The sequence below is a fragment of the Pygocentrus nattereri genome, chromosome 21 (genome assembly GCF_015220715.1).
Source record: "Pygocentrus nattereri isolate fPygNat1 chromosome 21, fPygNat1.pri, whole genome shotgun sequence".
NCBI classification, from domain to species: Eukaryota; Metazoa; Chordata; class Actinopteri; order Characiformes; family Serrasalmidae; genus Pygocentrus; species Pygocentrus nattereri.
Window position 1 is genome coordinate 33487640 of NC_051231.1, and position 26235 is coordinate 33513874.

The following is a 26235-nucleotide window of genomic DNA, read 5'->3' on the forward strand; positions in this document are numbered from 1 at the left end:
GTCTTGTCACTCATTATATTGCACTGCATGTACAATGCAAGACACGTAATGGCACATTTACAGCTTCCTCAGCCTGTCTCTTGTAGGACTTCACTTTGAGCTGCAGCTTGTCCACCAGATCCTGCAGTCTGTTTACATTCTTCTTGTCTTCTTCAGTCTGCAAAGGTTCTGTTGTAGGGTTTGCTTGGTCTAGTAGATATTGTTATTCCTGACCTGCACTCTTCCATATTCCAAACATTTCTTGTTTTGTTTATTTTTCTGCCGTTTCTTTTCCATGTAACTAGTCATGGAGTTTTCGAGTTATCGACACCGTTCCAACTCCAGATCATCCGGCCTGATTGTGTGATGTGTGCTTGTATACAGCTTTTTGATCGGATGTACGGATCCGAACAGCGGCCCAAAATTTTTGTCCCTCTGAAAATGAATGGGCAGGCTGTTGGCAGCTTGCCAAACATGATGTCACAATGAATTATTCTCTCACACAAACCACGCACGGAGCTCAATGTCTCACCAACTCCCAGCCTGATTCTCAGCAGCTCTGTTAAGGGTTAACTGCTTTTAAGGTGGAATAGCACCAAGATAGCACTGAATTTTAAGGTTGAACTTCAATTTTAGGTGGACCTAGCATAACAATACATTTAAGGTGGAACTTCAATTATCATCATCGTCATCGTTGACCGCTAGTCCAGACAGGGTCGAGGTAGCAGTTGGGAGAGCAGAGAATCCCAGATGACCCTGTCCCCCTAGGACGCCCCCTGGGTCTTGTCCCGGTAGGCCGTGCCTGGATCACCCCCACCGGGAGGCATCCAGGGGGCATCCGGATCAGATGCCTGAACCACCTCAGCTGGCTCCTCTCAATGCGGAGGAGTAGCGGCTCTACTCTGAGCTCCTCCCGGATGATCGAGCTCCTCACTCTATCGCGTAGCCCGCCACCCGACGAAGAAAGCTCTTTCAGTCATTTCCCACAGCTCATGACCATAGGTGATGGTTGGGATGTAGATCGACCGGTTAACAGAGAGCTTCGCCTTTTGGATCAACTCCCTCTTCACCACTACAGTTTGGTACAGTGACCGCATTACTGCTGCCGCCTGTCCCAGCCTTCGGCCGATCTCATAATCCCTCTTCCCGTCACTCGTGAACAAGACCCCAAGATACTTAAACTCCTCCACCTGGGGCAGGTCCTTTCCCCTTACCTGGAGTGTGCATGCCATCCTTTTCCGGGCCAAGACCATGGACTTGGAGGTGCTGATCCGCATACCAACCGCTTCACACTCGGCTGCAAACCATTGCAGCGAGCGCTGGAGGAATCCATGTGATTTTGCCAAAAGAACAACATCATCTGCAAATAGCAGAGACGCCACCCTCCGGCCTCCACACATAATGCCCTCCTGACCCCGGCTACGCCCTGACACTCTGTCCATGAATATCACAAACAAGAGTGCAGACAGAGCACAACCCTGGCGGAGTCCAACACTAACACTGAAAGAGTCTGACTTAATGCCGAGTATACGGACACAGCTCTCACTCTGGGAGTACAGAGATTGGATAGCCTGGAGTAGTAGCCCTGGCACCCCATAGTCCCGGAGGACCTCCACAAGATATCTCGAGGAACACGGTCATAAGCCTTCTCTAAGTCCAGAAAACACATGTAGACTGGGTTGGCAAACTCCCATGCCCCCTCAATAATCTGTGAGAGGGTGAAAAGCTGATCCATTGTTCCACCGCCGGGACAGAATCCACATTGTTCCTCCTCAATCTGAGGTTCAACTATCAGTCGGAGTCTCCTTTCCAGCACCTTTGCATAGACTTTCCCAGGGAGGCTGAGCAGTGTGATACCCCGATAATTGGCACACACCCTCCGGTCCCCCTTTTTAAAAATAGGGACCACCACCCCAGTCTGACAGTCCAAGGGTACTGTTCCTGAGGTCCATGCAATATTGCAGAGGCGTGTTAGCCATGACAGCCCCACAATATCCAGAGCCTTAAGCATTTCTGGACGAATCTCATCCACCCCCGGTGCCTTGCCACTGAGGAGCTTACCAACTTCCTCAGTGACCTCCAGCAGGGAAATGGAACTTGACACCCCAGAAGCCTCTGGCCCTAAATTCTGGCAAAGAATTTAGAATGGAACTCTCTTTAAGCTAGCACTAAATTTGAGGTGGAGCTTCAATTAACAGCACAAAATTAAAGTAGGCACAGAATTTAAGGTAGAACTTTAATTAATATAGCAATGAAATTAAGGTGGCACAGACCTTACGGTGGAACTTGAAATAACGTAGTGCTAAATTTAAGGTGGCACAGTATTTAACTTGGAACTTTTTGTGAGGTGGTAGGAATTAGGGAATTTCAGTTAACATAGCACAGAATTAGAGTATGCACAGTATTTAAGGTGGAACTGCAATTTTCATAGCAACTTCGGTGGAACTTTGTTTAAGGTGGCACAGAATTGAGTCCCTTTGCCCAACAACCACCAATGTACATGTTCTCATTCAGTGCAGGTCCACAAGATAAAATCCACCACGTTGCTGACCTGCACTCTTCCATATGTAGTTTTTTAATTCCTCGTTCCTTGTATCGACTTCCATATCCGCTGCCCAACTATCCTGCGTTTCCTTGAGGAAAGGCACATTTCTAGTTATTACTTGTTATTAATAGAGTAAAAGTCAGTATTTGTACGCAGTAACTCCATAGTCTCCATTTCTCTGATGTCATCTTTCCACAAATTTCAGAGGCTGTTTCAGTTACGGTTTGTTTTACAGATAACAATACATGAACTGAAGCCTGACAGTAGTTTTCATTTTAATTCTTTTTAATGCTCCATTGCAAGTGCTCAAGGTGTTTAAGAAATGTGAAATGACACTATACTGACTATACTTTTACCAGCTTATAATCTTTGCTGTTTTCTTTTTGGTACTGAAGATAAGTTTGCCTTGTGGGTCAAGTATTTCTGTGAACAGTTGAAAGAGGGATAGTACTAGAACAAGTGTAGCCAGGAACGTTACTACTAGAGTCCCTGTTTGACAAAATAAAAAAACACAAACACTTGATTGTTTCTTTCAGTTTTATTGAACTAAAGTTTGCATGAACATTAAACAAGAAATACATATTTTATTATTGCTTGTTAGTGTCCCTTGTGGTCTTCACCCTTTATTCTGCCACTTCCTTGCCCTAAAACACATAGACATATTATTAGTAACAGAGTGTATTGCTGATTATTAAAAGTGATCATTTAAAAGAACTGTGATTTATGCCAACAGAAGCTCATGTGTTTCTAAGACTTTCCGAGTTTGTTTGAATAAGTAGACTTTACCTTTCCAGCATCTCGGCTCCTGGCTCTCAGCTTGTTGACCTGAGACTCAGCAATGTCAGCACGCTCCTGAGCTTCCTCCAGCTCATGCTGCACCTTCCTGAACCTGGACAGGTGAGTGTTTGCCTGCTCCTCCTGTGAGAATGAAGTCAAGTCAGATGGTTTAATGTTGTTTTTATGAGTGAAACATGTTCATCTGCATGGTCTTGTCACTCATTATATTGCACTGCATGTACAATGCAAGACACGTAATGGCACACTTACAGCTTCCTCAGCCTGTCTCTTGTAGGCCTTCACTTTGGCCTGCAGCTTGTCCACCAGATCCTGCAGTCTGTTTACATTCTTCTTGTCTTCTTCAGTCTGCAAAGGTTCTGTTGTAGGGTTTGCTTGGTCTAGTAGATATTGTTTTTATAGTGTGTATGTTACTCAGTTAGTGCTTTACCTGGTAGGTGAGTTCTTTCACTCTCCTCTCATATTTGCGAACTCCTTTCACAGCATCAGCGCTGCGTCTCTGCTCACCTTCAACCTCAGCCTCCAGCTCACGCACCTAGAATACAATGTTTTATGTGTCAAATTTAAACAAAACAATATATTCTTTTCTATTTCCACTGGATAAAGAGTGCGGCATACCCTAGACTCCAGCTTGTGAAGCTGTTCCTTTCCACCCTTCATGGCAAGGCTCTCAGCCTCATCCAGGCGATGCTGTAGATCTTTGACTGTAACCTCAAGGTTCTTCTTCATCCTCTCCAGGTGAGCACTGGTGTCTTGTTCTTTCTTCAGCTCCTCTGCCATCATGGCAGCCTATAATATAAGCCATGAAATCAATTTCCTTTTTTCCGTTATAGAAGACACATGTAAAATCTGTGCAGTTAAACACTCACATCAGTGATAGCCTTCTTGGCCTTCTCTTCAGCATTTCTCGCCTCCTGAACTGTATCATCCACCTCACCTTGAATCTGCACCAGATCAGCCTCAAGCTTCTTCTTGGTGTTGATTAGACTGGTATTCTGTAAAAGGGAATTACAGTCAAGCCCTTAAGGTGATTTAGCAAGGAAGTTGAAAGGAACAGTAAACTTATGAGCTGGTAGAACATACCTGAGAGTGCAGCAATGCCACGCGCTCACTGGCATCAACCAGCTCTTGTTCAGCCAATTTGTGGCCTCTCTCTGTCTGCTCCAGTGCAGCTCTCAGCTCCTCAATCTCTGCCAGCATCAGGTTATTCCTGCGCTCCACCATGGCAAACTGCTCCTTCATTTCTTCCTGTCCTCTTATAGCCTCATCAAGGTGCAGTTGGGCATCCTTATGGAAAATGAATTACAGTTATTCAGTGTCTAGGTGACTAGGATTAGGATGTTAGAAAGGAAGTATAAATTGAAGTGAGAAAATACCTTGAGCTGTCCTTGAACATTTCTGAGCTGCTTCTGTGCCTCTGCAGCCTGACGGTTTGCATGGCTCAGCTGAATCTCCATCTCGTTGAGATCTCCTTCCATTTTCTTCTTGATTCTCAAGGCATCATTTCTGCTCCTGATCTCAGAGTCCAGAGTGCTCTGCATGGACTCGATCACCCTCTGACTGTTCCTCTTGATCTGCTCCATCTCCTCATCTTTCTCAGCAAGCCTCCTGTCAATCTCACTCTTTACTTCGTTGAGCTCGAGTTGGATACGAAGAATCTTGGATTCTTCATGTTCAAGTGTGCCCTGAAAAATAACATTAAATATTAAACCGTTTCTTGCAAACCAGTTATACCTGTACATTAACTTACGTCATGTATCGTGTTACCTCGGCTTCTTCAAGAGCGGTCTGGATTTCTGATTTTTCAGTCTCCACTGTTTTCTTTGCCTTCTCCAGTTCATGGATGGTCTTTCCAGTCTCACCAATCTGTTCAGTCAGGTCAGAAATCTCCTCTGAAATGAGAAATGAGAGTAGTAATTGCTTTTTGTTTGTTTTAATTCATTGTTTAAAAATATTTCAATTAACATTTGTATGTGACTTTTAATTTCTAAGTCACATACGCTGCAGATTCTTGTTCTCTCTCTTCAGGGTCTCCAGTTGGTCAAGAGCTTCCTCATATGAGTTCTTCATCTTAAAGAGTTCAGTGCTGAGAGAGCGAGCCTCTTTCTGAGCTCCCTCCAGCTCAGCCTGACCTTCTTCATACTTCTGCTTCCATTCTGCCAAAACCTGGAAGGTAAAATTACATTTGTATTCAGACAGACAGATTTTGGTGCATTTTCATTGTTCAGTTTTAGCCAACAAGCCCTTTACCTTGTCAAAGTTCCTTTGCTTCTTGTCAAAATTGGCAGCCAGAGCATTGGCTCTCTCAACATCAATCATGAGGTCCTCCACTTCACTGTGAAGTCTCTGTTTGGTCTTCTCCAGAGAGGCACACTTGGAATTTACAGCTTCAATCGATTCCTCAGCATCTTGTAGACGCTGGGCAAGCTTTTTCCTGAGAAGGTCAAATTTTGTAATGTGACATGTTTATCTAGCAACTGCGTCTTTGTGTTGAAAATGAGGAACTGTTTACTTGTTACAATTCAGCATTTACTAACTTGGCCTCTTCAAGCTCCTCAGTACGCTGGATGGCATCTGTCTCATATTTGCTTCTCCACTGAGCCACTTCACTGTTGGCCTTGGACATTCCACGCTGCAGCTCAGCCTTGGCCTCCTGCTCTTCCTCAAACTGCTCTCTGAGCAAGTCACAGTCATGACGTGCTGACTGGACAGCATGAGCCAGAGCGTTCTTTGCCTAAAATTAAACACACATTTTTTTTAGACTGTGCTTGTTGTTTTAACTTGGTGTTGCTGAACTATAATACAAATGTGAAACAATTAAAATTATGTCAAACACTGCATTTTAATAGTACCTTGACTTCCTCCTCAATTTGTCTTTTGAGTTCTTCAATCTGCTGTGTGTAAGCTTGTTTTCCTCTGGTCAGCTGAGAAACAAGTGCTTCCTTCTCCTCCAGCTGACGACCAAATTCACCTTGGAAAATAGGGCAAATTAATTTAAAACCATGAAGCAAATATTCTGATTAAGATTTTTAGTTGCTTTGCGTTTAATTACCATTCTCAGTCTGAAGTCTTGCTCTTTGTGCACTCAAGTCATTCAGTTGACGAACATGTTCATCATTTTTAGCTTTAAATTCGCTGAGCTGATCCTCAAGAGTCCGACACATCTTCTCTAGATTTGCCTAGAAATATATACTCAGTGAAAATAATTGAAATGAAGAAGGATGCTGACACATTTTAATTATATCCCGTATGGAATGCAGTATATAATCTTTCAAGCACATTTCATCCACCTTAGCTGTGCTTTAATGTGCATGAAACAGAACATGAAGTAACTAAACACCCTACATTGTTTTCTATGCAAACTATATTTTTCCTCTCAATGTTAACACACCTTTGCTTTTGCCACAGCCTCCATGTTACTGGATAGGTCATCTATCTCCAACTTGTATTCACTCTTCTCCTTCTCCAGCTTCTGTTTGACCCTTTGAAGGTTGTCGATCTGCTCTCCAAGCTCAGCAACACTGTCAGCTTGTTTCTTGCGGAGGGCAGCAGCTGTGGCTTCATGCTGCAGAGTGGATTCTTCCAGATCACGCCGCAGCTTCTGGAACTCTGCTTCACGCCTCTTATTCATCTCTATCTGAGCAGCTGTGGCTCCACCAGCCTCTTCAAGCCTCTCACTGATCTCTTCAAGTTCCCTGGAGAGATCAGCTCTCTGCTTCTCAACTTTAGCACGAGCTGCACGCTCAGCCTCAATTTCCTCTTCTAGCTCTTCAATACGAGCCTGAAAGAAAGATTTTCAGTCATTAGATATATGTGTTAGATGTATAAATAGATTACATTAAATGTAGCTTAATTGAATGTTACGTTTCTGCAGAAATTAATTACCTGGAGCTCCTTAATCTTCTTCTGAAGCTGAGCTCCCAAGGATTGTTCATCTTCAATTTTGCTCAGAAGTTGGCTGATTTCGAAGTCTTTCCTTTTATGAAAATGGCATAGAATACATCCTTATTTCATCTCGTTTGAACAAATGAATTATTTGTTATCTACACTGTATGGTGGTGTATATACTTTTTGATCTTCTCTTCAGATTGCTGCTTTTCATTCTCCAGGTCCATTATGGACTCCTGTGCCAGTTTCAAGTCACCCTCAAGCTTCCTCTTGGCTCTTTCAAGGTCCATGCGGAGTTTTTTCTCTTGCTCCAATGAACCTTCAAGCTATAATTCATGGAAAGCAGAGATTCTTAGGAAGGCACAGAAGGACTGTAGAGTATATTTGTTGTATATATTGTTGTTTGATCTTACATCATCCACTTGTTGTTCAAGCTTTGTCTTAGATTTGGTCAAAGTGTTGACTTTGTCTTCCTCTGCCTGGAGATCATCAAGAGTTTGCTGGTGTGCCTCTTGGAGGGCTTTCTTCTCCTTGGTAAGCTTGGCAAAGCTCTCATCCTGAGAAGCCATCTCCTCAGTCAAGTTTTTCACCTGTGTGAAAATATTTTTAAACGGTATATTATCATTAATTTATGAATATTGCTTTCTCACATGATATAAACCTTGCACGTCTAATCTTTCACAGTCTTTAACTGCACTTATATGTATAAACTATTAACCTTGTTCTCAGTGGCATGTTTCTCCTTCTCCACTTTAGCCAAGGTGAGTTCCAGATCATCAATGTCCTTCTTCAGCTCAGAGCACTCATCCTCCAGTTTCCTCTTCTTAGCGGTCAGCTCAGCATTGATTTCCTCCTCATCCTCCAGTCTCTCATTTGTCTCTTTGAGTTTGGCCTCAAGCTGGATCTTGCTCTTAATGAGGCCCTCACACCTTTCCTCAGCATCAGCCAGATTCTCTGTTTCCTGTGAGTTATTAGCATTTTTTAAGCATTTTTAAGATTATCCCATGTCTTGAAATGTTCAAACTTCATTGTAAAGACTTACAGCTGTTACTGCCAGTTGCAGGTCATTTTTCTCCTGAAGAACTGACACCATCTTCTCTTCAAGCTCTTTCTTCTTGGCCAGTGCTTTTGCCAGATCTTCCTTCATTTTTTCATAGTTCTCTTTCATGGCAGCCATTTCTTTTTCTGTTTCTGCGCTCTTCAGAAGAGGCTTGATCTTGAAGTACAGCTTCATCCATGGCCAGTGTTTCACATTCATGAATGAGCGGATGTTGTATTGAATAGTGAAGATGGACTCTCTAGAATGAAAATGGTTCAGTTCTTCATGCTGCATTTTCAATTTTAAGATTATATCTTTATTATTCTTGTGTGTTTAAATATTCATGTGATGTCTGTCTGCTTTATTAATCTAATAATACCTCCTCTCCGACATCTTGAAAATCTCTCTCCTCATAAGGTAGCCACGACACAATGCTTGAGTCATTGTCACCAGCGTTGCTAGTTTTTCATCTCGCATCTCCTCAAGGGTACCAAGTAGACCAGCTTTGAAGAAGACCTAAACAGACATTTTATAAAGTTACTGACCCAGCTTTTACTGTGTACCTACAAAGTATGTTTAATATATATTTACACACTCGTAGAATTTAGCTCACATTTGCTGTTATAAAGCATTCTGTATTAGTATGGGACCTCGTTCATTCATGCTTGTCCTGATCCACCAAGAAACTTAAAAATGTCATCTAATTCACCACAGATATTTATATTCTCTGTGTATTTTTCCATGGACTAGTGACCTATCTAAGGTGTATCCTGCCTTCTGCCCAATGACCACTCAGATTGGCTTCATGCCCCCCGCCGTCGACCCGGAAACATAAGCAGTTTAGAAAGTAACAGACAGGTACCATGTTTCACCATTGCAGACATTGACACAGATTTTATATTTCAGTTAAGTAGTCGGTCATTAATATACATGAAATAAATTTTAGACTTCCAATATGCTATATTCCCATGTTATGAAAATAATTTGAGCTACCATTAATAGTAACACTGACCTTGGTGTGCCCAAACTTGTACTGGGTGTGGTCCACATCAATGGAGCCCAAGAGTTTCTCTGAGGCTTTTTTATTGTCAATGAACTGTCCCTCTGGGATGACACTGGCATTCAGGACTTTGTATCTGTTTTCACAATTGTGTTTCAGTAAATGTGGCAAATTAGTAACTGTTTGTAACTATTTTGTAACTGTTTTATATTTTTAAATGAGACGACTATGAAAGCGACCTTTGCTTGAAGTCAGCATAGAGGATTCTGCTGGGGAATCCCTTTCTGCAGATTCTGATACCCTCCAGCACACCATTACACCTCAGCTGGTGGATAACTAGGAAATTCTCCATCAGACCTAAAGGTATAGGAGTAATGATGCCATGTATATTTTGAATTTTGAATATATTTTCACAATATACACGTTATGAAGAGCACCTACCTGGAGTCTTGGACTCATTAGGAATCAAGCAGCGGACAAAGTGAGGGTGAGTGCTCCTCAAGTTGGTCATCAGCTTGGCCAAGTTCTCCTGTGGATTTTGTGTCATGACAGTGTCTGTTAACTAAGGTCATGCAGACTGGCACATGCATCCTCTTCTAATATTCATATCTTATTTCAGTATAAAAGTGTTTTACCCTGAACACAGCAGACACAGTCTGGAAGGAACCGCCCTTCTTTTTCCCACCCTTCTTACCTTTTCCACCAGCATCTGTTAAAAAAAAAAAGTAATTAATCTATATCATAGTGTAGTTACTGCTGCAGATTTAATAAATCTTTGTACTGATTTCCATTAGTTCTCAAAAATTATGTATAATTAGATTTTTTTTAAGCATGTATAAGTTTTTTTTGTCTGCTTACCATCGGCACCAGCGTGACCTTCATACAAGTGAGCCAGAAGTTTGTTTGCTGACTTCTGGTACAGCTGCACAACAGATTCATTCAGGGGGTCTTTGTTCTTGTCCAGCCAGCCAGTAATGTTGTAATCTACAGTGCCAGCATAGTGTACAAGAGAGAAATGGGCTTCTGCTTTGCCCTTGGCAGGCTTTGGCTTCTGGAAGGCGTTACACTTGCCAAGATGCTGGTCATGCAGCTTGTTCTTGAAGGATGTATCTGTTGCCTTGGGAAACATGCACTCCTCTTCAAGGATGGAGAAGATGCCCATTGGCTAATTATGACAGATTTAGACAGGGGAGTTACATGAGAGCACCTTTGTAAAGATAGTGTTTATTCTTTGAAAGTGGCTGTTGGTTCTAAGCACATTACCTTCTCAATAAGCTCAATGCAGGCAGCCAGGTCCATACCAAAGTCAATGAACACCCATTCAATCCCTTCTTTCTTGTACTCCTCTTGTTCCAGCACAAACATGTGGTGGTTGAAGAACTGTTGCAGCTTCTCATTTGTGAAGTTGATGCACAGCTGCTCCAAGCTGTTGAACTGCCATGACATTGTGATCAGTTGTAAAAGTTGTACAAATCACAATGTAATACATTTGAAAATTAAAATCAGGGAATACTTACATCAAAGATCTCAAATCCAGCGATGTCCAGCACACCAATGAAGAACTGCCTCTGCTGTTTTGTATCTAACATCTCATTGATACGAACGACCATCCACAAGAACATTTTCTCATAGACGGACTTGCAAAGAGCCATTGTTGAATTGTTGACCTGTAGAGTTCAAAAGTATTCTTTGTTACTTCGTAGGTATTTGAAAAAACCTTTGTTCTTGTTTTGGTCAAATAATAGCACATTACCTGAGGTACAGTCTGGCCTTTGGTCACAAACTCGTTTCCGACCTTGACTCTGGGGTAGCACAAAGCTTTCAGCATGTCAGCTGAGTTCAGGCCCAGAAGGTAGGCGATTTTATCAGCCACTGAAGATAAATGTTAAAATGTTTCTCGTTAGGAATTGATGCAAATGCTTCTAATTAAGCCAAATTTATCTTGTGATTTACCCTCAGTGCCGTCAGGCTCAGCCTGCTCCTCTCTCTGCTTTTGCTTGAACTTCATGTTGCCGTGATGCACCACAGCACCAGTCAGCTTGTAGATGTTAATTTTCTCATCAGCAGTGAAGCCCAGAATGTCAATAGCAGTCTGTGTTTGGTGAAACAGATTTGATGGACCAGAATGAGGCATATTTTTAAAAAAAAACATCTGAAGTTCAGTGAAGTTGTACTTACATCTGTGGCAATGAATTCTTCCACATCGTCGATGCTCTTAACTGTGATTTCACCCTGGCTGATCATATGGTAGTCATAGGGGTTGGTGGTGATGAGCAGTGCCTCTGTGTGAAAGACAAAATAAAGTCTTTAGACCAGATCAGTTCTACAACTAAACTAAGAAGAAATGGTAGCAATAAGCCTTTAGGTTCCGTACCAAGCAGCTCTGGCTTGTGTCCAGTCATGAGCTGGTAGAAGATGTGGTAGCTCCTCTCAGCAGACAGCTGGAAAGTGACTCTTGACTTTTCCAGTAGATCTGTCAAAATGTTGATATTAGTAATAGTTGCATTTACTAACATGATCTGTGCCTTCATTGTTTCAGTTAGATTTTTAAGACTCTCCATGTTCTTGAACAGAAGAGAGTAAAGTGGTGCAGTTTTGCCGAGTTAATGAACAACAAACAAGTGCAGACAGGCTGTGGAGTCTTTGCTTGCTGCATTGGGCACATAGCAAGTACCCCTTTTTTTAAAGTTACAATAGCCCCCCACAGTTTTGTAGGTAACATGTTCCGTCGTTTTCCAGTACAGATTCTTATTCTGTTATACACATATCTCATGTTTATTGTATTAACACATGACATCATTGAGGGAGGACAGTAGGATTTACAGAATAATAAAATAAATGAATGAAATTCTCTAAGGACAGAAACTTACAGGTTTCAATATCAGCTGATGCCAGCTTGCCAGTTTGTCCAAAATGAATTCTGATGAATTTGCCCTGGAAATTCATAAAATGTTTTAATTGGTTCTGTATTTTTTGTATTTTTCATTATGCTGTATGCAGAGTTTGAACTTGTTTGTATGTACTTACAAAACGAGAAGAGTTGTCATTCCTGATAGTCTTGGCATTACCATAAGCTTCCAGGAGGGGGTTGGCTGCAATGATTTGGTCCTCCAGCGAACCCTAGATGTGATAACAGACATTTTAGTAAGGAGTTCACTCACAAGTGTTCTGAAAATCCTACAATAGTGATTTATTTACCTGCATTTTGCCAGGAACAGGCTCTGCCTTCTTCTGTCCAGTCACTGCGACTGTTGCAAAGTACTGGATGACACGTTTGGTGTTCACAGTCTTACCTGCACCAGATTCTCCACTGAGAATAGAAGTGAAGAATATTAAGTTTTAATAATAATGCGTTTTGTTTTCAGAGTATTTTAAGAATTTTAGAAATTACTTAATTTACTGATGTCTTTGAGAGTTTCTGTTATCATTTTATCATGTGGGTCAATATGAAATATGAAAAGAGTATGAAAGAATATGAAAGAGAAGAGTGCTTCTTTAAGAGTGAGCTGTAGTATTTGGCAGATTTTAGCTCAGATTTTAGCTCAGATTGGCCCCCAATCATTGGTGATATCTTAGAAACAAAGAATGCTAATATAAAAGCTCCTTCATAGGGATATCAGGTTGCACTTACGTGATCAGGACGGACTGGTTTTCACGATCTAAAGGAAAACATTGTATAGGATAGCATTATATACTATTAAGGATAACATGTCACATTATTCACAATGATCCATTTTTACAGTTTTAACAGTTTTCCGTGCGACTTTACTTCCTTTCTCTTAAGTTGTTTTATTTTTATGTACTGTTTTCCTTTTTTTGTTTGAGGAATATCATACCAGTGAGCATGAACTGATATGCGTTATCAGAGATGGAGAAGATGTGGGGTGGGGCTTCAATTCTCTTTTTGCCTCTGTATCCAGTCACAACAACTGCATCATATACTGGGAGCCACTTGTAGGGGTTCACAGTGATGCAGAACAACCCTGAGTAGGTCTGAAGATGTGAATAGAAACATTTCCAGAATTGTAATATAACTCACTTTTTGTGTGTGTGTGTGTGTGTTTTTGTGTGTGTGTATGTATATATATATATAATTGTTCTTTTGAATTAACTTACATAGATCATCCATGCTGCGTAACGCTCTTTGAGGTTATACAGCACACAGGGCTCGTTCAAGTGGGTCATCATGGCCATGTCTTCAATTTTGTCAAATTTGGGAGGATTCATTGGATAGATATCATCCTCCTTAACTGTGAGGGTCTGTACAAAAACAATTCAGATTAGTTTGATTTGTAATTAAATAGAATGTCTGAGAGATACACAGTGCATTGTATGAAGCATATACATGTACGCCTATGTCCTGGTCTCTTCATGGCCATGATCAGGCTGAAATTCATTGCATTACAATACATTCCCAGACAAACAGTCATCTTACATTTACAGATGAACAATATGATGGATCCATCATTTATGAAACATTACTTATGAAGCAAAAATCTCTTTGTATGTGTTGGATATACTCAGCAGTACCATTAACAAGCAATACAACTTTGAGAACTATGGGCCTCTTGGGTTTTAAGTACTATCTTCTTGAGCACGGTTAGTGAATGAGGCCCTACAACCTCGTCATTGGTCTTTTCACTTACTTTGCCACACAGAGTTTTGACAGTGGCTTTGCCACCCTCTTTACTCTTTAGTGTACCCTTGAGGTACATCTCAGCGGGCTCAGCCACAAAGTATGCTGTTTTAGCATCAAAAGGTTTGTTCTGGGCCTCAGTCCTCTCCCTTTCTGACTTGCGGAGGTAGATGGCCGCCGGCCCAAAACATTCCATCTCTCCATCCCCCATGATGGTGTTTTACTGTGAAGACAATTCATATGTTTGTCAGTTTTCTTTAAAAGACTACTTCTGGCTAGTGTAATAAAATCTTACGTAGACCAGCAATGTCATGCACAAGATGTTTGAGTAGAGTGGGGCATATCCTAACACCTAATACATGGATTACTTGTATAGAATAGGCTGCTTGTGTAAAAAGGATTCAACTTTTTTATACAAGCAACCTATGATTTCATGATTTCAACACTTATGAACAATTCAGCGAAACCTACATAGAAGGGTATAAGTGGCGGTCGTGGGCTGGAGGTTATGGAACTGGCCCTGTGACCGGAAAGTTGCCTGTTCGATCCCCAGAGCTCACAGTCCATGACTGAGGTGTCCTTGAGCAAGACACCTAACCCCCAATTCCTCCTCGGGCACCATGGATACGGCTGTCCGCCGCTCCGGGTAAGTGTGCTCACTGCCCCCTAGTGTATGTGGTGTTTCACTTCATGGATGGGTTAGATGCGAAGGTGAAATTTCACTTAATAATTACAATTATTTCAGTACAGTTCCATGTCAAGGTTTTCATGCATCAACGTAAATGTGGTAAGTGAGCCACTATCATTTTTCACCACAAAGTATAACATCAAATATCAGCACGATGAAACTGTACATATATTGTATTTACATGTTATCATTTTTATGAAATGTTTCCAGTGAAATTCATATGGAATTCTCACATTATATTCTTTGGATGGCTTCGTTGTAGCAACATGTTACCATCACCCCTTCTTGTATAGGCTGCACTGGGTAGCTCTCACTGTATTTAGTTTACTTTATCAGTACAGTGCTATGTTAAAGGGGAATGAAAGTAATGTAGCTGTGAATTCTGTGACTTACACACATCTCACTTGTCATAAAATGGTATGATAAAAAAAAATCTTTCCTAGTGTAACAAAAATATAATTAATCCTGATAAATATCAGTCTCACTGATTTGAAAGGAGATCAGAGATTATGTTACTATCAATACGAGATGACCGAAAGCACATTTTCCTTTAACTTATTTAATTTCATAAAAATATTTGTTACCGCGCTGGGTTATGCCCCATGCCTCACTACTCACACCTTACCTTTTTGTTCCCAAGTGAAGGAAATGGTGAACAGAAAAGGCTGTATATTCTGAAAGAAGAGAACAGTTAAGAAACAAATCAAAACAGAATTGTAATAATATTATTAAAATTATCCAAGAAGACTTTTCTCAGAATTAAATAATTGTAATCAGTTAGTAAGACTCACCTTTGCAGGGTTCCTGGGCTGGCCTCAGTGCTTGCAGGAGCCTCTTATATAGGATCATTAGTGTTCACTCAGCAGAACTTTCAGGCTATGTTTGGTCATGGATTCTTGCTTGTGTATTTCCTCCCTAAGTGGCAATGATGATGTTGTGCTCATGTATCATATTATACTGTGAAATACTGGTGTTCTGTAGCAGTCACCGCAACACTTTATTTTATATGTTTTTAGACAGAATAGTTCAGATTCAGGTATTTTGATAAAAGAGGTGAAACATTTTCTTCTTTTCTTTGTCTTATTTCAGCATTTTTGTTTGACTAAACTGTCTAATCATTTAAAAAATAATGTTATACATTAATGTAAGCTTGTAAAACAGTAGTAAAAATTGTGCTGTTTCACACAAATCCTAATATACTTTATGATACTTTTCCACTGTGCATGGTCCATATTTTCATTTCAGTTTTATTTTTAAACATGCATGCTTGGTAATATTAAAATGATTCTAAGATTACAAGAAAAATCTTCTTTTTAAGGGATTTTGGCACTGAAGAAATCTTAGATCAAATTTGGCACTGAAGAAATCTTAGATCAAATTTGGAGAAGCTGTGTGATGTCACTGGAGTTCTGTTGCAGGGTCACGTCAACCTTTTCATGATATAAATAAATAAATTGCACTCATCATTTGATGCAGAATTTTTATTGCTCTTTAAGCTGTCAGTCCCTGACCTTTGAAGTCTTGCATGTCTGTATGTGTGAATGGCATTTTTCATTAAAAAAACAGGTAACAGTAAGTCTTTAAAGCAAGTAGCTGAACTTGTATTTTAATTTAGTGTTTAAAAACTTGTTTTGCCTTCTGCTCCCTCCTCTGTGTTTACCAAAACAGAATATCAATAGGTTCTGTATTTTCAGTGTTTTGAATATACATTTACCTATTTCTGTCATCCAAAGCTAACTGAGCTAGACAAGAGGTCTGACCAAACAGAGTGCTGTCTTTTGGAAAGCATCGTATTCATTACTATTATTAGTATTATAAAACCAAAGATTTATTACTGGTATTAGATAAAAATCACTTATTTCCAGAAGAAAGATAATATGTCCTTGGCAAATGATTAGTATGCAGTAAAAGTTCAGAGTCTGCTGCTTGGGACAAACTGGAATCATAAACTGAAATTCTGAAACACTATATCTCAGTTTAATAAGCTCATTTGTAATTAATGCAGATATAGAAACAGAGCCATGCTCTCAGAGGTCAAGAATTGTAGTCCATATCTGAAGGCAGGATAAAGGAGTTTAGCCAGACTCCCTAAGAGTTTCCCAGATGCTCCACAACATCAGTTTCTGAAGTAAGTCTGTGCATGTTTTTCTGTAATATCACACCTTTTCTCTTTATTGTAGATTAGAAGTATTCAGAGAAAGGCTGTGTACGTAAATGGGCAGTTATAAGCTTTACATGTTATCGTGCATGCATCATACCACTTTTTCCACAGTATCTGAAGCTGCTGCATTATGTTAATCATTCTAATCTGATAAGTGTTTAAATGTGAATTGAACTGTATTTCAGACGCTTTTTCTAAATGTTTATATTTGGCTTTAATGTCATGCGTTTACGTTATAAATATAGTGGTTTCCAATTAGAATATATATTGTGTGTAAACCTTTTAGGTTTTTTAGGTTTTTTAAGTAAGATTGCCTGCGACTACAAGTCTTCTCAAGTTTTATGTGCATAGGTTATATTAAAATACAGTTGTTTAGATAACACAATTAATCACACTGAAGTGTCCTACTGATGACTTTCTGTGATTCAAATATCTTAATGGACAGATACATGAGAGTCTTAAACTGCACTCCATAGTTGTGAGTTCCTTTGGCTCTGAGCATGAACACTTGCTTTATTTTTAGAGCCACACATTTTTTAAAACATGGCTATGCTACTGTTCCTTTAAACTTATCGTGTTTGTCGGCTGTCTGCTGTTCTCCTTGGATATTTGTTCGGTGAGATGCGATATTGTAATGAACAGCTGAAATGATGTTTAACTTAAACATCTAAGTTAAGTATCAGAATTTCAGGTAGAAATTTAGACAGATAATTGTGTTTTCTTGTTCTATCTTTACATCTCTTTTCTGCCGTGACTTGTCTTGCTGCACCTCTCGAGATAAGTGCTGTCCTATTACTTATCAGAATACATTCTAGGTCTGAATAACATGCGTAGATGATTCGTTTAAGCTGCAGAAGTTACACAGATTGTGTAGATTTTTTTTAGTGGTGTTTAGTTGAAGTGATTGTAATGGCCATGTCAAAAGATTTTTCTTTGGTCACTGAACCACATTTGTGGATTACGACGTACATTATGAAGATTATTTCCAAGTTTTAGCAGCCAGATTTTCATGTAAAATCCCAGGGTTTTTCTTTGAGTCCACAGTGTCCTGTGTATTTAAAAACGTTCTCAGGACATTTGGACGTTAACCCGGTCCAAAACATCATAGATCTTTCACCATATTTATGAGTGGGGATGAGGCTCTTTTCAGTATAACCATCTCTTATTTTATGTCGAGTAGGGGTGGGAATCTCTAATCTCCTCATGATTCGTTTCGATTATTCAGAGGGCTGCGATGCGATTATAAAATGATTATAATTACCTTTTTTCTATACAGGATTTCTTTGTTTCTCACTGTGGAACAACTTGCAACTTTTAAAGCAAAGTATCTGTAACAATCCATAATGAATTTACTTCCTACTTTTATTAATAAACCAAATGGAAACAATTAGGCAAGACCAATGGAAGGCTTTCATTCACTGCTGTTCTTTGGAGCACATGAATCGCCGGCTGCCAGTCATATGCGATAAATTGTGCAGTTACAGCGAAATAAGTTCCTGTAGTAATGGATGTTCACGCATCATGTTGCGGCCGTCCTACTAATTTTCCTCAGTGATTCTATAACTTTGGTTTTGGTCTTGTTGTAAAGAGTTTGGGGGTCACTGTGTCAGTAAAATATCTTTGAGGCAGTATGCTATATCTTGGCTCCAAAGTGTGCAACATAGTGTGAAAGCCCAGGTTTTCAAACACTGAGTACGGATGCAAATCCTTGGCAATAAGAGTTGCTATAGATAGTTTGTGATTCACTTCGTCCTTTCCGGGTGGAACTTTTGATATCACTTGATCGATGGTTCTCTTGTTGGCAGCAACTACAACACGGTGGAAAATGAGTGGAAACATGTAAATGCATGATTTTCCCCCTCAACTCCATCGAAGCCAAAATGCTTTCATACACTAGCTCAAAGGTCGGCAACCTGCGTCTGTTTTACTGCCCTGTTAAGGCTGCACATCGGAATTAGACTTGTAAAAATTAAATAATCCTCCTTTTCAGTAAAATAAAGCTCAGCACAGTTTAACAATAAATTATCTTAAATGCTGGAATTAATGTAGCCTATAACTGCTAGGTCACCTAGCTAGTAGCTAACGACAAGGCAGAGAGACTTAAGATGAACATCGATAATTTCTAATCACTCCAGCTGGTTTCCTGATGCATTTAATCTGCAAACAGAAATGTCAAATACAAAAAAAAACATGTGAAACTGAAGTCAGTTTCTTGTTCTTAAGCTTCTTATTTGAATTTTCCTGTTACACCTTAAGTGCAGCAGATACATTCTGTAATTTAAGGTGGAATGGGAAAATTAGAACAAGAAGCTGCAGAATAAGAAACTGACTTCAGCCTTGTAAAAAGTAGAACATTCGATCTCTGGTGATGCTACAGCCATCCGTAGCCAGGAGTCCAAGAGAGCACAGTTGGCCTCGCTCTCTCTGGGTGGGTAGGATGGTCCCCCCTCTCCCCCTTTTGTTTAAATTTTAGCCTACACTAGATCTTTAGCACATGCTGAGACACATGTATAGCCAAGATGGTAAAAAGGACTCAAAATGTTGTGGCTCCCAGGGTGGTTTGATTTTTGTTGAAAAGAAAAAATTATTCTTTTTAACATTTTTTTTTTTTTAACTACATTTTTATGCCTACCTGAGGGGTAGGACTCCCCCTATTGATCGATGTGATGTAAAAGCCAGAGCTAAGAGATTCCTCTTCCCTTCCTAGACTGCTGACCTGGGCTGTCTAGGCTGTGGCATTGCCAGGCTTTGAACCTGAAGTGCACAATTCAATATTTTTATTTGAATTGTTTTAGTATTTTGGAATAGCATTTTTGTATGTAGATAGTAAAAGCTAATTATTACATGTTATTAATAAAGTAAAGGTCAGTATCTGTACACAGTAACTCCATAGTCTCCGTTTCTCTGATGTCATCTTTCCACAAATTTCAGAGGCTGTTTCAGTTACGGTTTGTTTTACAGATAACAATACATGAACTGAAGCCTGACAGTAGTTTTCATTTTAATTCTTTTTAATGCTCCATTGCAAGTGCTCAAGGTGTTTAAGAAATGTGAAATGACACTATACTGACTATACTTTTACCAGCTTACAATCTTTGCTGTTTTCTTTTTGGTACTGAAGATAAGTTTGCATTGTGGGTCAAGTATTTCTGTGAACAGAAAAGTAAAAAAATACAAACACTTGATTGTTTCTGTCAGTTTTATTGAACTACAGTTTGCATGGACATTAAACAAGAAATACATATTTTATTATTGCTTGTTAGTGTCCCTTGTGGTCTTCACCCTTTATTCTGCCACTTCCTTGCCCTAAAACACATAGACATATTATTAGTAACAGAGTGTACAAACTGCACTCTTTTATCTGCAATTATTTACGTTATGTATAGTGTTACCTCAGCTTCTTCAGGAGCTGTCTGGATTTCTGATTTCTCAGTATATCCACTGTCCTCTCCACTGTCTTCTTTGCCTTCTCCAGTTCATGGATGGGCTTTCCAGTCTCACCATTCTGTTCAGTGAGGTCAAAGATTTCTTCTGCAGGAATCTGAAGAATAATTGCTTTTTAATTTAGATTTTATCTTTTCTAAGATATTTCTAGTAATGCCTATATATTTGTGTTAATTTCTACAAAACATGTGCTTCAGATTTTTGTTTTCTCTCTTCAGGGTCTCCAGCTGGTCAAGAGCTTCCTCATATGAGTTCTTCATCTTAAAGAGTTCAGTGCTGAGAGAGCGAGCCTCTTTCTGAGCTCCCTCCAGCTCAGCCTGACCTTCTTCATACTTCTGCTTCCATTCTGCCAAAACCTAGAAGGTAAAATTACATTTGTATTCAGACAGACAGATTTTGGTGCATTTTCATTGTTCAGTTTTAGCCAACAAGCCCTTTACCTTGTCAAAGTTCCTTTGCTTCTTGTCAAGATTGGCAGCCAGAGCATTGGCTCTCTCAACATCAATCATGAGGTCCTCCACTTCACCGTGAAGTCTCTGTTTGGTCTTCTCCAGAGAGGCACACTTGGAATTTTTAGCTTCAGTAGATTCTTCAGCATCTTGTAGACGCTGGGCAAGCTTTTTCCTGAGAAGGTCAAATTGTGTCATATAACATCTTTATCAAGCAAATGTGTCTTTATCTAGAAAATGAGCAATTGTTTACCCTTGTTCCTGTTCAGCATTTACTTTCTTTGCCTCTCCAAGCTCCTCAGTATGCTGGATGGCATCTGTCTCATATTTGCTTCTCCACTGAGCCACTTCACTGTTGGCCTTGGACATTCCACGCTGCAGCTCAGCCTTGGCCTCCTGCTCTTCCTCAAACTGCTCTCTGAGCAAGTCACAGTCATGACGTGCTGACTGGACAGCATGAGCCAGAGCGTTCTTTGCCTAGAATTAAACACACATTTTTTTTTAACTGTGCTTGTTGTTTTAACTTGTTGCTGCTCAACTATAATACAAATGTGAAACAATTAAAATTATGTCAAAATACTGCATTTTAATAGTACCTTGACTTCCTCCTCAATTTGTTTTTTGAGTACCTCGATTTGCTGTGTGTAAGTCTGTGTTCCTCTGGTCAGCTGGTAAGTGCTTCTTCTCAAGCTGATGGCTAAATTCACCTTGGAAAAGGTTTGGACAAATTAAGTCACAAATATCAAGCACATGTTATTTCACTGGTGTAGTGGTTTTTACTGTGGATACCATTGTCAGTCTGAAGTCTTGCGCTTTGTGCATGCATGTCAATCAGTTGACAGACATGTTCATAATTTTTAGCATTGAGTTTGCAGCTGTGACTTCATGCTGCAGAGTGGACTCCTCCAGATCACTTCACAGCTTCTGGAGCTCAGCTTCACACTTCTTTTTCATCTGAAGCTTTGCAGCTGTGGCATCGCCAGCCTCCTCAAGCCTTTCACTGATCTCTTCAAGTTCCCTGGAGAGATCAGCTCTCTGCTTCTCAACTTTAGCACGAGCTGCACGCTCAGCCTCAATTTCCTCTTCTAGCTCTTCAATACGAGCCTGAAAGAAAGATTTTCAGTCATTAGACATATGCATTAAATGTATAAATAGATTAAGTTAAATGTAGCTTAATTGAATGTTACGTTTCTGCAGAGATGAATTACCTGGAGCGTCTTAATCTTCTCCTGAAGCTGTCATCCTCAATTTTGCTCAGAAGTTGGCTGATTTCGAAGTCTCTCCTGTTAGGAAAATGGTATAGAATGTCATCTACACTGTATGGCGGTGTATATACATTTTGATCTTCTCTTCAGATTGCTGCTTTTCATTCTCCAGCTCCATTATGGACTCCTGTGCCAGTTTCAAGTCATCCTCAAGACTCTTTTAAGGTCCATGCGGAGTTTCTTCACTTGCTCCAATGAACCTTCAAGCTATAATTTATAGAAAGCAGAGATTTTGAGGATGGCAGAGGACTGTAGAATATGTTTATTGCATATATAATCATGTTTGATCTTGCATCATTCACTTGTTCAAGCTCTGTCTTGGATTTGGTTGAGCTCAAACTTTGTCTTGGACTTGGAGTGTTGACTTTGTCTTCCTCTACCTGCAGATCATCAAGAGTTTGCTGGTGTGCCTCTTGGAGGGCTTTCTTCTCCTTGGTGAGCTTGGCAACGCTCTCATCCTGAGAGGCCATCTCCTTAGTCAAGTTACCTGTGTGAAAACGTTTTGAAACACTACACACACATTTTCTAAGCCATTTCTCCCTCAGGGTGGCAAGAGGGTGCTGGAGTCTATCCCAGCTTCGGATGGAAGGCAGGATACACCCTGGACAGGTCGCCAGTCCATCGCAGGCCAGCCAGATTGACATACACAATCACACACACACTCACACCTAGGGGCAATGTAGCATGTCCAGTTGGCCTAACGACATGTCTTTGGACTGTGGGAGGAAACTGAAGAACCTGGAGGAAACACGCAGACATTGGGAGAACATACAAACTCCACACAGAGAGGACCCTGGTTTTGAAACACTAGATTATCATTAATTTACGAATATTGCAAGAAGGTTTTCTCACATGATATAAACCTTGCACATCTAAAAAAAATCTATTCCGCTTCCACATTCTTTAACTGCACTGATATGTATAAACTACTTACCTTGTTCTCAGTGGCATGTTTCTCTTTCTCCACTTTAGCCAAAGTGGGTTCCAGATCATCAAAGTCCTTCTTCAACTCAGAGCGCTCATCCTCCAGTTTCCTCTTCTTGACGATCAGCTCAGCATTGATTTCCTCCTCATCTTTGAGTGTCTCAGTTGTCTCTTTGAGTTTGACCTCAAGCTGGATCTTGCTCTTGATGAGCCCTTTACACCTTCAGCATCAGCCAGATTCTCACTTTCCTGATAATTTCAGAAATTTTTGTTAATATTGTTATTGGTCATGGATTCTTGCTTGATTTTTTGCTCTGTAAGTGGCAAAGATGTGCTCATGTATCATATTATACCATGAAATACTTGTATACTGTAGCAGTCACCGCAGTTTGCTTTCAACCACAATAGATAATTCAATAGATAACATTCTCAAAAAGTTTTTTTCTTTGATTGAACAATTCACATTTGATTTAATCGATAGGAAGCAGTTTGAGAAATTAGGCTATACATTAATCAAAGTTTTTAAAAGGATAGAAATTATTGATATTGTCATTGTTACCATAAATCAGTATATAATGTGATGAGTAATGGGTTACTTTTCTAATGGACATGCAGATGGTCCATATTTTTCTATTAGCTTTTAAATTTTACGTTTTGCTTTTCAACAGATTCTGAGATTAGTTTTTTGTCATCAGTTTTGGCCTTGAAGAAATCTTAGATCAAGTTTGGAGAAGCTATGTGATGTCACTTGTGTTCTATTGCAAGGACACTGCAACCTTTTGACAATATAAATAAATAAACTGTTTGCCTTTTGCCCCCCTCCCCCCATGTTTCACATCAGTTCCATTTCAGTATATTTAAATATTTTTTTTAATAAGACAGAGGCAGTAGTGTTCTGAGGAAACGTCAACAGTTAATATCATGTCCACTTAAAGCAGTTATACAACAAATTGTTTTTTTTTCCTTTTTTTTTTTTTATAAAAGAAACAAATAAAATGCTAATTATTATTCCACTAATACAGAATATACGTAGGTTCTGAATTTGTTGTTCAAGTTTTTGAATGTACTTTTGCTCAGATTTGTCATCAAAGTGCTGAGCCAAAATACTGAGAATTCTTTCTAGACAGAGTGCTCCCTTTTTTAGAAGGCAGACCTTTAAAGACATTTGGAGACCTTTATTGCTAGTACCATGTTATGGCACTTATTTCCAAATGAAAGATAATATGTCCTTGGCATATGATTACTGGACAGCAAAAGTTCAGAGGCTGTTGCTTCTGATGAACTGGAGTCATGAAGTGAAATCCTGAAATACAGTATCCTAGTGTAATGTTCTAATTAGAAATTAATGCTAATATAGAAACTGTCAAAGCCATGCTCTCAGAAGTCAACAATTTTTGTCCATTTATGAAGGCAATATAAAAGACTTTAACCCCTAAAAGTTTCCCTGATGATTGAAAAGGGCCCTTTCTGCAGTAAGTCACTTTGTTCAGTTCAAACCCATTTGTGTGTATTATTTTGTAGTTTTATTTTTTTTGTGTAATATGTACGGTTGCTGTAACCTGTAGATATATAAGTATACATACATTATACCACTTTCGCACTGTTGCATTGTGTTTATTGTAAGTGATCATCACAGTTTGATAAAATGATACCTTCGGTTTGTGTAACTGTAGTTCACAAAAGCTTTGAGTTCTAGTTAGGATTTGCATCCCTTTTTTTAATGAGAGGACTTGGTAGAGCTAGTCTACAGATTTTGTATTCATAGGTAAAATTTTAATGTGTAGATAAAAGTGGGGCAATGATTAAACATCCAATGATTAAACATCCTGAAGTGTCCAACTGAGGACTTACTGGGTTTCAAATGCCAGTCTTAACGGTCAGATGTATGAAAGTCTTCAGCTGCACTCCATAGCTATGAGATCCTTCAGCTCTGTTCATGAGCACTTGGCTTGTTTATTTTTAGAGTTATGCTTCTTTATTTTTTAGATGGTTATGGGATATAGCACTGTGCCTTTTAACTTACGGCGAATGCAATCCTGTCTGCTCTCCTTCTCGGATACTGTTTCTTCTGTGAGGCCTAATATTGTAATTAACATTTGAAGTTAACATTAGAATTGCTTACTCGTACTTTAATTGTACTTTAAGGTATGTCATGTAATTTTATTGCTGTCTAATGAAATTGCAGTATATTTTCATCTTTAAGCTTTACGAAGTATAGACAAAAGAAAGAGATCTGAATGATTTACTCCTTCTGTTTCAGAAGTTAAGGTAGAAATTTAAGCAGATAAGTCTGTTTTGTTAATTACTGTTTTCACCTTCACAGCCCTTGGCTTTCGTGACTGACTGGGTGATCGACAGCATCAGAACGCTTTCTTGAATGATGACGAAACAACGTTGCTTCACCTGGACATGTGAGTGCTAGTTAATACGTTCAAACTCAGATCAACATGCTTAGATTTTTTTATTCTGTATATTTATGCACACTGTGTAATTATATATCATTTAATCATTTGTTTATTGTACAGGGTCTATTCTCTTATGAATAAGAAATTACAGGAAAAAAATGATAAAATTATAAAATCTCATGTCATTAGACAGAATCTCTAACAATACCAGGCAAGCAAAGAACCATAAATACCTCATACTCTGAGTTATTTCCTGCTCTCTGTGAATTCTAGTCTCTGGAGGAAAAAAAATCCTTCAGTTTTAATGATGATTTTTCAGAAACTGATCTTTATTATTGTAATGGTTTTTGCATTGTAATTGCTTGTATGTATATATATATGTATTTTTTTTCCCCTAATAGTAAAAATGTTTCTGATACAGGTTTGTTTTTCATTAACAGGTAAAGGCATCTTCACCAAACAATTTACTGTCATTTGTCGTTTTTTTTTTTTACCTGGAACTTATGTCTGGCCACCAGAGGTCTCAGTCCTCTGAGTACTAGCCCTGTTCCAGTCGAGCCACCTGTGCCCAATTTCAGTAATCAGTCTCTGCTTAAATACTCCTTCTTTTCAGCCAGGCAGTGCAAAGTATTATCAGTTCACTTGTGTCTGCCTAAGTGTTTTGTATATTCTCTTTTTCTGTTTTTGACTCTCTGCCTGGACTTTTGGATTTTGCCTTTACCTTTTGCTGCTTTTGTGCTTGATGCTTTTTTTTCTGACAGATTTGTCTGTTTTGACCTTTTTGCTATCTTTTGACCACGAGTTTTGGATGGGCCATTCTTCTGTTAAATCTGCATATGGATCCTCCAGCAGGTTTATGCGAGCTTCAGGAAGTGGTAATGGCCCAAGTACATTTACTCAGATCACACGAACAGCACCTACAACAACTCAATCGCACAATGGTGGAGCTCATTCACTCCCTCAGATCCTTGCAAGCGCAATCTACACCTCCATCTGCACCCTCCAACTCTGCCCCAG

The 26235-nt window shown here is 39.5% G+C and overlaps 1 protein-coding gene across 1 annotated transcript; it reads right to left on the reverse strand.

The window, feature by feature from the left end:
• Positions 1-3047: 3047 nt before the first annotated feature.
• On the reverse strand, positions 3048-15244 carry LOC108416101 (myosin heavy chain, fast skeletal muscle-like). Its single transcript, XM_037532426.1, has 40 exons — positions 15196-15244; positions 13893-14105; positions 13363-13506; positions 13083-13239; positions 12878-12905; positions 12445-12556; positions 12274-12366; positions 12117-12180; positions 11621-11719; positions 11425-11528; positions 11200-11338; positions 11000-11118; positions 10764-10913; positions 10510-10680; positions 10114-10411; positions 9882-9955; positions 9688-9775; positions 9486-9603; positions 9259-9382; positions 8626-8762; positions 8250-8505; positions 7926-8168; positions 7621-7797; positions 7388-7533; positions 7205-7295; positions 6711-7100; positions 6372-6498; positions 6172-6290; positions 5857-6053; positions 5570-5753; positions 5320-5485; positions 5087-5211; positions 4696-5004; positions 4403-4606; positions 4189-4314; positions 3938-4108; positions 3750-3854; positions 3572-3667; positions 3311-3442; positions 3048-3168 (listed from the first exon to the last, which is right to left on the reverse strand). The coding sequence occupies exons 2-40, from the start codon at positions 14091-14093 to the stop codon at positions 3148-3150; spliced, it is 5805 nt and encodes a 1934-aa protein (XP_037388323.1). The 5' UTR covers positions 14094-14105; positions 15196-15244; the 3' UTR covers positions 3048-3147.
• Positions 15245-26235: the final 10991 nt, after the last annotated feature.

Coding starts and splice junctions, on each gene's coding strand:
- LOC108416101 (XM_037532426.1), bottom strand. CDS start 14,093: ATGGGGGATGGAGAGATGGAATGTTTTGGGCCGGCGGCCATCTACCTC. Junction 9,604..9,687: donor TAATGAGTCCAAGACTCCAG/GTAGGTGCTCTT, acceptor CTATACCTTTAG/GTCTGATGGAGAATTTCCTA. Junction 5,486..5,569: donor AGCAAAGGAACTTTGACAAG/GTAAAGGGCTTG, acceptor TTTACCTTCCAG/GTTTTGGCAGAATGGAAGCA.